Source organism: Emys orbicularis, chromosome 10 (genome assembly GCF_028017835.1).
Source record: "Emys orbicularis isolate rEmyOrb1 chromosome 10, rEmyOrb1.hap1, whole genome shotgun sequence".
In the NCBI taxonomy this organism is placed as follows: domain Eukaryota; kingdom Metazoa; phylum Chordata; order Testudines; family Emydidae; genus Emys; species Emys orbicularis.
In genome coordinates this window covers 58,018,034-58,030,075 of record NC_088692.1, presented here as the reverse complement: position 1 = coordinate 58,030,075, position 12,042 = coordinate 58,018,034, and the positions used below count along the sequence as shown (strand labels likewise).

General features: G+C 40.5%; 1 protein-coding gene across 1 annotated transcript in view; it reads right to left on the bottom strand.

The window, feature by feature from the left end:
• The window catches only part of RORA (RAR related orphan receptor A), a 541,310-nt gene that overhangs the window by 140,887 nt on the left and 388,381 nt on the right, over nt 1–12,042 (bottom strand). The window contains exon 2 of the mRNA XM_065411766.1: nt 6,459–6,488. Within this exon, the coding sequence (XP_065267838.1) occupies nt 6,459–6,488 (30 nt within the window). The remainder of the gene's footprint in view (nt 1–6,458; nt 6,489–12,042) is intronic.

Here is a 12,042-nt window from a genome sequence, read left to right as displayed (position 1 = left end):
GCTCAGTTCATGCATGAAGGAGTGTGCTTCACTATCTCTGCCCCAGTATTCAGTGTTTTACCCATCTATGGAGAGAAGAAGACTTAGCTTTTACACACACTCTCTCTCTTTCGCAACAAACAACCATTGACAGGCTACTGTATCTGGGAGAGAATAAAACTGATTGATTACCGGTCAGTGCACTAAAACCAAACATTGCCCTATGACAGCTTCAAAAACAAATTAAACTTACATAACCAGCTGGTGAAGAACAGGTGTCCCCTGGCTCCCACAAGAATTCAAAGTCTAGAAAAAAGTTTTTAACAAGGAGAAAAGCCCTAGATAGTTGTCTCTAGGATTCTTCAGCAGGGCAAACAGTGCTTCAAGGACAAACAGGAAAGTAGCTGCTATTTGAGGCAACTTCATTATAAAACCATTTTTAATAAGCATTCTTAACAAAGAGAGGGAGCGTGCTGGCAGAAAAGCCTCCAAGGGCTCTTAAGGCTGCCCAGTTAAGTTATTAGGAAGTTACACACAGGGGACCAAACAGCTTTTTTTATTGGCCCCAGGGGCAGGGTTTAGTTTGTCACCTGTTCTCTAGAGGCATAGTCACTAACAGCAGATACTGTTAACCATCAATTTTCTGCCTGTTCCCACTTTGTGAGGGAAAGTGTATTTTTACTTACTCTAGTTGGCATACAAAAGCAGAGTGTAAAGTAAGCAAAAGTGTAATTTATGTACTAGGTATTCATAAGTCTGAGCAGTAAAGATCAATTCTTTGTTCTCTTTTTCCCTTTAGCACAATTACATAATTACTACATTTAAAGAAACAATCATAAGATAGGGAAGTCCACCAATGTTGTGATCAGAATGAGGACAGTATGGTAACATGTATAGTATAAGAGGGACACATGGAAGAAGAAAGAGGACTAGTGTAGATAAATTGCCTGACCTTTTGAATCAAACGGAACTGGAAACCTCAGTCTGCTTGCAAAAGTTTGGTGACTATGATTTAAGATTATTTGAACATCTAGACAGCTGATGAGCCTACCGCAAAGCTGTCCTCCCTCACTCTCTGACAAGCCATGCCCTCTTTTTAACATCCTCTGAGGCCTGAAGATATTAAGGACCCAATTCAGGAAAGCATCCCTTAAACACATGCTTGAAGTTAACTATGTGCTTAAATCCTACTGAAGTCAATGCTTAAGTACTTCTCTGAGTCAGAGCCTAATGTAAAACTGGTGTAGGACTAATGCCAGAACTTATCGTGGGGATGGTACCGTAAAGCACAGAGAGGTGGCCTCTATGGGGCTAGGAAGGAGCTGGATGGGGAACTCCATTAACCAAATCTGCAGGGGTTGATTCACTTCCATTTTTGTTAACCAAACTGCTTGTTTGGTTTGTGAATGCCTTCGTTAACCAAATCGTGTGAGACTCACATAGTCTTCACCTGATTTAGCTATTGAACAGGAGCTCATGCTCTTTCAAATTAGCACCCAGTGTTTTGAAAATATTCCGCAACTAACACTGGAAAACTAAGGGCTTGTCTACATTTGGAAACCGTTATTCCAGAATAACTATTTCCTAACAAGACCCACTGTGACATTCCTATTCTAGAACAGGAGTATCCACATGGGGTCTTATATTGAAATAGTTATTCTAGAATTATTCTGCAATAGCTATTCCAGTACATTGCCAAGTGTAGACAAGCTCCGACTCTGAACCAATACAGGACAAGCTATTTCACTGAATAAGCATCACCAACCATGAAAAAAGTATGGAGACATCTCAGCAAGTATCTGCACTGTGGCCACTTAAGTAATTTTCACGGAATATGGTAAGAACTGAATTCAAGTTGCTAGAGGTGAAATGCTACCATATTCACTTATTACACTTCCATGGCTCGACTTGAGTCAAAAGGCAGCATTACAAAATGCGGCACAGAGGCCTCTTTTTCTCCAGACTTTCAAGTTTTATTTTTTAAAAGGGGTCTCTAGCTATTATGGTAGTAAGGAAAGTTTTGAAAATGTAAGCTCAGTGTAACGGATGCAGTGATGGTTGTCTGAGTTTCCAAAGAGCCTGAAACTGTAGTTCTGGGAAATGTGAACTGCCCAGTTCATCTCAGTGGGTGTTAGCTATTATTATTGTCATCGAAGTGAATTTAGCGTGTTCCTTTACTCATAGCATAGAAGAGGGGTGGGCAAACTTTTTGGCACGAGGGCCACATCTGGGTATAGAAATTATATGGCGGGCCATGAATGCTCATGAAATTGGGGCTGGGGTGCGGGAGGGGGTGAGGGCTCTGGCTAGGGGGCAGGCTCTGGGGTGTAGGAGGGGGATCAGGCTGGGGCAGAGGTTTGGGAGGTGGGTGGGTGACTCAGGGGTGCAGCCTCCGGGTGGCGCTTACCTCAAGCAGCTCCCGGAAGCAGCAGCATGTCCACCCTCCGGCTCCTACGTGGAGGCGCGGCCAGACGGCTCTGCTGCGCGCTGCCCTGTCCACAGGCACCGCCCCCTGCAGCTCCCATTGGCCGCAGTTCCCGGACAATGGGAGCTGCTGGAGTGGCGCTTGGGGCAGAGCCCCCTGGCTGCTCCTATGCGTAGGAGCCGGAGGGGAGACATGCTGCTGCTTCCAGGAGCCGCGGGGAGCAGCCCCTGACCCTGCTCCCCAGCTGGAGCATCGGAGCGGGGCAAGCCCCAGACTCCGCTCCCCAGCAGGCGCTCAAGGGCCGGATTAAAACGGCTGGTGGGCCAGATGTGGCCCATGGGCCATAGTTTGCGCACCCTTGGCATAGAAGAAGGGAGAGGAGGAGCATTTTATGAAGAGCAGCACAATCTACTCTAAGGGACCTGCCACTTTGGTGCCAATGGGGTTGGGAATGGGGGAGGTTTCAGCAAGTATCATCATCTTTTTCCCTAACCAAGAAAAATCAAAGTCCAGGGAGCCTAGCAGAGGCCAGCAGGGCATACAAGCCCCAAGGAAGAGGAGCCAAGCCCAAGAGGCCGAGACACTATGCGTCATCCTGTTTTGAACCTGTGCTCAATCTCCTGAAAGCAGTGCCTCAGTCTCTTGTGTGAACATAGCTTATTCTGTGGGCAAAGTTTGGAAGAACACCACTTTCTTGTAGGGTTTCAAGTATCATAACTCACAAATTCCTGAAGGACATAATATAAAGATGACATTACAGAAGCTGCTAGAGAGAAATAGTGCATTTTTACTTGGTGAGATATAACCACAGAGCATTAGTGACAGGTTGTACTAGCAAGAGCTTAAATCTCTCGGGTTTTATTCAGCTAGTTAAATAGATGGGAGACATAAGGCTCTTCAACAGTATTTTGCATGTGCAGGAATACTTGTGTAGGATTTGATTCAGAAGTGAGTTCAACTAACTAGCTGTCTTTTGCCCAGCAGTTAAATTTCACCTAATACAGAATTTATCAAAGACTAATACCAAGAAGACTACCACAGCAAGACTATTTACTCCAACCCAACACAATGGGTGATATCCAAACAGAGCTAATCTGCTGTTCAACATGGCTATGTTCCATATAATCAGCCAAAACTTCCTGGCACGTTTACTAGAATAAGTGACATTACAACACATGACTCTAACTGGGTCAGAAAGTCATTAGAACTCTTCTTCTAAAATCAGTGCCGGCTTTTAGCCAATCAGCACACTCAAATGCCTCTGTACTTGGAAGAATTTAGTTTGATAGAACTGTGAACTTTTGCTGGATCGCTAAATAGTATCACATACAGCACCCACGTCACGTGCTGCTTGTAAGAATGCTTTTGGATTTTCCTTAGAGAAATCCTAATCTATTTAACTTGTCTTATTTTTGTTAAATTTATGCTCATGGTGATGAGCATGCTGTGGATAAATAGATTAAATATACAAACACAATGATTTGGCATAAGTCAATACACAAAATGCTTGTCAGAGAAGAGTGTCATTTCATTTGCATATTATTAGGCTCCATAACAGCTCAGATTTGCTTTGTGATTCTTGCATCTGGGTACCAACATGAAACTACGCTTGTCTGACACTATTCCACAACTGGACATTTTAATCTCTAAGCTGCTTTCTGCGCAATGATAGGAAAAAAGACAAATTTACTGTGCATTATGACAAACTGTTAAGGATGCATAGTCTGAATCAATTCCTGATTTAAGAGAATTAGTCACAGTATCATTTAGTTCTCAAGGAACTTCAATCAAAGCTGAAGGAATCTGCAAATGGTGACTACATTACAACTATTGTATATTACTCATTTTATTCCGATCCTTGCCTAATGGATAAGCTCATCTTTCCATTGCTCAGACAACTTGCTTGTTATGCTTCAGAGAAGTGCATAGAAACATCTGCTAGGTACCAATGTGCAAAGTAAGAACCACACTTTGCCAATTCTCTTTAAATTACAAACAAGTAGATCTTTCTTCATGTGTATGATGCCAAAGAATAGGGCCTCTAATATCTGCTTGAGCTAGTTCATAGGGCATATGTGTGATCGGTAGCAGCATATACATAATAGAACACAAACAAAGCTTTGCTTTTCTGCAAGCTATCAATCAGAATATCTTTCACTGTTACTGATAGAAGACAACACTTTGCCATCATTAGTCAGCACTGTCAACAGTGACTTAGCATAAATCATCCAGTACAACAAATTAGGTTTCCAAAACAAGACTGTTTTCCATAATAGGCCCCAGACGCACAATCCATTAAAGCATAAGCGAGGACAATTCCTTATTAGTCTGACATGGATCAAGAAAGTCTTTCCTACAGTCTTCAGGTCTCTGGCTAATGTATAATTTTGTGTATATATGGCACTACAGAGTGAAAATGGAGAAGTGGCGTTCCTGACAGCGGGTCAGTCAAAGGCGCTACTGTATATAAAATATATAGTCTGGTGGTTTCAGCTTAGTTCCAGGTGGACTGGGAGTCCATGTCACAAACCACCACATACAGTAAGCACAATCACTAGCCTCTGCGCAAGAGAGGCCCAGGACTGAGCTAGCATAAATTCTGAATTACTTACCACCTCTAGAGAGGGTGGTCCCTCCAGGCCAGGGTTGAGCTCATGGGCAAGGCTGTGCAAGGAAGCTGTCTGTACATTGCCTGGCCTGCGGATATACAGAGGACTTCAGTCTCCTGTACTGTCAATCTCAGTCACTGTGAGCTCAAATATTCACCAAAAGCTAAGGGCCAAATTTTTCCCTCAGATGCCCATGTGTAGTTCCCATTTGTGTCAATGGGAACCACATATCCATACATCCAATGGGAGAATCTGACCCTAAAAATGAGTCTTTAGTACTAAAAGGATGCAGAGGACCATCATTGTGCTCTAAACAAGTTTGCGACATTTAACATTTCAAGCAACGTGACATCAGAATGTCTTGTATCAACAAACCGTAGACTATAAATCTCTTATTAAATATGATAAGACATTGTTTAGTGGTACATGATTTTAAAGCGTGTTTTTTCTTAACATGGGTATTTTAAAATGATGAATGAAGCAGGAGTGAAATTAATGTAAGATATTTTATGAAACTGGTTTCACCCTATGAAGCTGTGGTAAACACACCTCTAAGTCTTGTCTTTGTTAAAATATATCCTAACAAGTCTTGCATCGCAGCGTGTATGATACCAATACGAGGCATTCATCAAATTCCATCTCCATTAATTTTTCCTCCTTCTATGGATACGTGAAATGGTGGGCAAGTGCAATCACTTCACTCTACCTGACTTCCGTGACATTCTGATTTCGGAACGCTGCAGTGTATAATATCACTCCCCAGTAACAAATCGTAACATTTCCTCAGCTCTGAGCTTTTGGCTCACTGTGGAGTAAGAATGTGGGCTGATCCCAAAAGTAGCTGTCTGTGACGAGGGGGACTCGGAGTAAATATGTATTCAGTCAGTGCACACATCCACATCAGTTCCCACAATGCCATTTACTATGGCTGTGTATATGGATGGCTAACAGAAAAATGTCTCATTTCCAACCAGAATTCTCCTTAAGCACAAGCACAACATCATCTCACTTATAGACTAGTGGACAGAAAGGGGGAGGAGATTTAAAATAAAATTAAAAAATAGGTTTTCATTTGAAGCATATCGCATATGTAACAGGCACACAAATGAAGGGAGATCAGAAGGTAATTGTCCTCTCCCTTGGCTTCAGGATACACTAGTTACCAGCTGACTAGAAAGGCACATACATCAGAACCCAGAGCTTTGCCTTGCCTCTTCAAACCCCTTCCCTTCCCTCCCTCTGCCCCACAACACACACACACTGCATACTCATTTTGATGAAATGTCATCCCTGGGCTGAACCACTCTGTCTTGGGAAGCACACTAGAGTTTGTAAAGTGGAACTTCCACAGATCAGACAAGCAGGTAATAGTCTGAGAGGCACATCAGTCAGACTACCATGAATTCCATTTGTAAGAGAAGACCAAATCAAAAGGTATTACTTACATGTATGCGTCTTCTTTGTTACGGAAATACCTGGAGGGAAGAAATTATACCATTGTTAGGAAAGTCACCATTGTGTAAACTCTTTTGATACATATTTCATTGTTAAACTTTTTTATCACAGACATACGGCTGCCTCTATAGAAGAGGCACGAACGTCACATTGATTTCAACATTAGATTCAGGAGTATCTCCCTTCTTTGTGTGCATGTTTTAATGTTATTTTGTATCCTCATCCTCCTCCCCATAAATGAAGGCTCAGCTACGTATCCACTGAGATTTTGTTGACCAAAAGCCTATTCAAGTTAAAACTGTTTTGAGACATGTGGCTGTTCTAAAAGGCACAACACTACATTCAGAGTGCCCCCACCGTTTATTTCCCATGGTAAAGAATTTTCCCACACTCATACCAACCAATGCACATCAACCTACCTGGACAGAAAAGATATGAACAAGACAGCAATTCATTTGCTATAGTCATTAAGTTCAACTTGTCTTTTCACTGCAAGCTGCAGATCATGCTCATTAAAACCAAATAAACAGCTTTATGAATATGGGCATTATTGGCTGCTATTCTAAGCTGGAAGCAAAATAGATATAACCTGTTAAATATATTGTTGAAGTAATAAAGATGTTTTTATGCCAAAGAGGCTTGTGGTGATAGTCAGCAGGGATGGTCCAGCTCCAGTGAAATTTGAGACATTTTAAAAAATGCAACAAAACAAATGGAACTAGGCAAGATACATAATACCAAATAAAGATAACATTAACTCTGTTAAATGTCATCGGAATTCATGCTTGAATATAAACAATGTTGTCTCCACTTTAGTAGATAACTGGTGCTATACTCTGAGCTCTCATTATTTAAGCTTCACTCTCCTTTGGGGGCATTCTGTGAGAGGGGAAAGAGGCTACTGGAAGTAATACAAGTATTTGAAATATTTAGTTCATGATTAAGACCTGTAATGAAATCTTGGATTGGCTTTGCTTGCAATGTATGAAAGTAAGGCAGTTCTGTATCTCCTTGACCCCCAAACAAATTTATACAGAAAGAGTAAGCTTTTATTTTACCCCTATTACTTTGTTATGGAACTTCTCAGCGGGACAAAGTGGATTCTAAAAATCCACAAAAAAACCAGATGATGTTGTTTGTAAATTTATACTTGACCTCTAAAGACGACATTTTCGAAGTGTCCCTATTTTGACACACAATTAAATCAATATTGCCAACCCCAAGCATTCAAGAATCATGAGGCACAGGCCTCCTAAGGTGACCAGAAGCAAGTGTGAAAAATCGGGACGGGGGGTGGGGTTGGGTGGGGTGAGGGGTAATAGGAGTCTATATAAGAAAAAGACCCAAAAATCAGGACTGTCCCTATAAAATCGGGGCATCTGGTCACCCTAAGGCCTCCTAAAAAAAAATAAATCACAAGATTGGCTTAAAATCACGAGCATTTAAAAAAAATATGAGTTTTAAATTACCTTATGGTTTTTCAGCCTTTAGGTTTCACATTTCCAAGATTTTCTCCATAACCACAATGGGTCGAAACTAATTTAAAGGAAAGCTGAGATTCTCACAATAACCTGACTCCAGACTTTAACAACAAATATCACAGAAGTTGGCAAAACTGATGACGAGACCTAACTCAGAAGTGCTGAACACTGCAGCCAATGGGAGTTCTCAGTGATCAGCATCTATTCAGGTGCCTAAACTTGATTATTTATTTCTAGTGTGGCAACACACAAATATCCCTGTCAGGACAAAGCCCTGAACATCCTAGCTACTGGACAAAACTCATAAGAAGCACGGTCCTTGCCCCCAAAGACCTTGAGCAACAAGCATGGCAAACAACAGACTTGAAGTTGAGAAGAAAGGCAAGAGTAACAATAATAAGGTCATATGATTACTTAGGTAGCTTTTGCACAGCTATAGGCAGACTTGAAAAGATTAGATTTTTATTGCTAAATGTAGATTACACCGTACACACACAAACATATGAAAAAATATTTCCCTCGATGATAACTGAAATTTACAGATGGGCTAAGTAAGAAAAATGCAGCTTGAGAACTTATTAGAGTTTGATTTAAGGATATTTACTTTATATATTTTGACATGTGATAGTCACAGTTTCAGGGTAGTTACACTACTATGCCCCCACTCTCTGGTCCATTGCAGGAGTTCCCAGTCAGTCTCTGGGCCCTGTTTTTAGTTCCTGGAGAAGCTGTGGCCCACAGTGATTCACAAATGTAATACAGCAGGGGTCGGGAAGCCGCGGCCAGCACATCCCTCGGCCCGCGCCGCTTCTTGCCACCCCCATTGGCCCGGGACGGCGAACCGCGGCGAGTGGGGGCCGCGATCGGCCGAAGCTGCCGTGTCAGCAGGTAAATAAACTGGCCCGGCCCGCCAGGGTGCTTTCCCTGGCGAGCCGCGTGCTGAACGTTGCCGACCCCTGTCATACAGCATGTTCCCCCAAATATACTGCATGCAGTTACATTATCTGTCACAAGGATGTTGACAATTTGTTTTAGCATCTATCAAGCTATAACTTTTTGAATCTCAACGTCTACTGTCATTGCATAATTATTGTTTGCCTCCCTCCCATAATTTTCCACAACCATGAAAATTTAAATAAATACAAATCGGGGGGAAATGCTTAAAAATAACCATCAAAATCATCTGTTAAAATTATAAAAAATAATTGAATTCTGCAAAACCTACTTATAAGGTTCAAAGTAATCCTACAGCTTTATATTTAATAAATAAAAGTCATCTTTCCTTAACTGTGTCACAACTTCACCATCATTGGCATGGCTGATAACATGCAGGCACCGCACCAGAAGTGGGTGTGAAGGAGGAGAGAGTAAAGCTGGGGGGTGCTCCATACATAAGGGACAGAATGGAAAAAAGTGCTGAGGGATCCACCACTGATTTTCATAATTGAGGAGGGGGAAGTGGGAGCAACATATTGAGATAAGCAGAAAAGTAGAGAGGAGCACAGCTGGGAAAGTTCTTGAAGGTGGAGTGAAGAAACTCGAACACAATTCATTTGATAAAAGTGGAAGGATTCAAAGAATGGGATGACACAGTCAGCGTGAACCAAAATATTGTTAACAGGTACATCTTAAAATGATCAGTGTGGGCAACGTTTTTCAGAAAGGCCAGAGAGAAGGAGGTTGCAGAAGTCAGGACATCTTGGAGAAGATACCAGACAGGGATTGGAAGGACGGAGACCAGTCAGGAAAGGAAAGGCACATTGATGTGTCATCAGCATAGAGATGCTACTTGAGGCTATGAGTGTGTATGAGAAAAGAGGAGGGGGCCAAGGCACCCAATTTGATTTTGGCCAAACCATCTAAATCATATTACATACATCTGTAGATACTTTGCAGCACCCACTTCTATATCTGGATCTTTTTAAAGGCCTTACTTACTTGAATTTGAAATTATAGCCCTCATCAAGAACACACATTTTTCCCCCAAGAGAGAAAGTCTTTGTTATTTTCCATTTTCTTGGTTGATCTACAGAATAGCACACACAGCTCCTTGCAGAAGTCATCACTATGAACTTGCCTAACATTTCCTTGATAGAAACCCTCATCTCTGCCATAGCCTATTTGACTAGCCCCTACAATCTTAGGGGTATTCTACTGCATCACAAATGCAGAGGAAAAAAAGAGTCTTTAATTTGAACACGATTTGCAACTCTCTCTCAGAACTCTAGTGCTAATAAATTGATACATCAGTGCTCTTTCAGCATTATGAGAGCCATATGTGTACTCTTCTCAGAAAATAATGCTTTCGGTAAAATCACTTTGAACAGAAAGTGCTTATGCTGTCACTTCTGATTACTCACAGCCTCATCACAATAGGGTTTGCCACCGCACAAAACAGACTTAGCTGTATTTGCTGACCAAGGGACTACTTTCTCCTGATGCATGAAGCACTGATGGAAATATCAATGTTTATATCTTTCTACTTAAAATTTTTAAACAAGTGTGGTATATTTATCTAATCAAATGTATCTGTAATAATTACCGATTAGCAGCCAATAAGGCTTAAGATCTTTTACACACACATTTTTAGATCTGTTTAAAAACATACATCATCTTGATTGCAGTCAATGATGGTGTCTTCCGCAGCATTACACTGGCATTAGCTGTGTATAAACCAAAGGTATTAATTTTAATTGAGCCTTTACTGAAACCAATTTTGGTCCAAATGAAATCAATGTGAGTTTTGCCATTGATTTCAACAGGATTAGATTAAAATTAACTAGGAATCTTAATTATATTTTTAAATAAAAATTTTTTAAATTTGTAAATGTAAAGATTCCTCCCACATAAATAATTACACATGGAGAAATGTTGAACAGCAAAGGTACTGGGACATCCAACCAGTTAATAAGATAGGATACATTATAACCAGTGCTTTAACAATAAATATGCCGTGCATTTCTAGGTCATTGTAGCATATCTTGTCTAGTATTATGACAGGAAAACAAAGGCATAATGATTCTAACCACCTAAGTATAATAATCTCCTAGAAATAGACAATTAAAAGTGTGTTATGAAGGGAAATGTACAAATAACTCTGAAGAATCTGTCGATATGAGGCATAAACTAGGCACTGTCATTAATTTTACATCATTCACCGCCAATGCTAACTCTATTAATGTCCAGATTTCTATTTCTATTCTATGGGCCATATCTCACTAGTTTTACAGAAGCAGTCAATTCCACTGAAATCAATGGGATCACTTCAGGATCTAACTCTGCAAAGTCTAATGCATATAATCAACTTTACTCACTGATTCATCCCATTAAGTTTAATGGGATTACTTGTGGGCCTAAATATTTGCAGGATTGGACCCTAAATTTGTACAATGGAATGGAAAATGGAATACAATGGAAAAATGCATATGGCATGGATGATCCACAACTCAGCATAGGACCAAACTCCAAGATGTGTCTAAAATAAAGCACCAGGTGTTATTTTTGTAAACAAGTGGGGATATACACAATCCTTTGACCCCAGTTAAAAATGTTATTTAAGAAAAACTCAGATTTTTAAATCAGATTACAGTATGTTACACTTTACATACATGGGTTCATTTTCAATGTGATTTTCTGAAGTAATGTGTGACAACTTAAAGTGATTATCACTGTCTTAAACTGCCAATTTTTCATTCTAATTTTAAAACAAAAACAAACAGCTTCAGTGTTGCTAATACAGAAAGATTTCCTGATTTCAACTGGCCAGACTTCAAAGTAAAGCAAAGGAAATGTCACGAAAATACCACAGTACATCATTGACATGCTTATCAGTGAGTGAAAGTTTCAATATTACCTTATCACAGTGTTTATCACTTCAGCAGTGTGACTGGACATTCCCAATCAATGCCAAATCCTAGTCAAGTTGCTATGCAATTCTCTATGTGGCAACAAGCAATTTCATTTTGTTTTAAGTGAAAAGAGTTTATATGACACTCGTTTTTCCATTCCCACTATATACACATCATTTGCCATTATGGGTGATATTTACAAAAACAGGTTTCTGTATGGAATGAACTTGTGGAAGAATACCTAG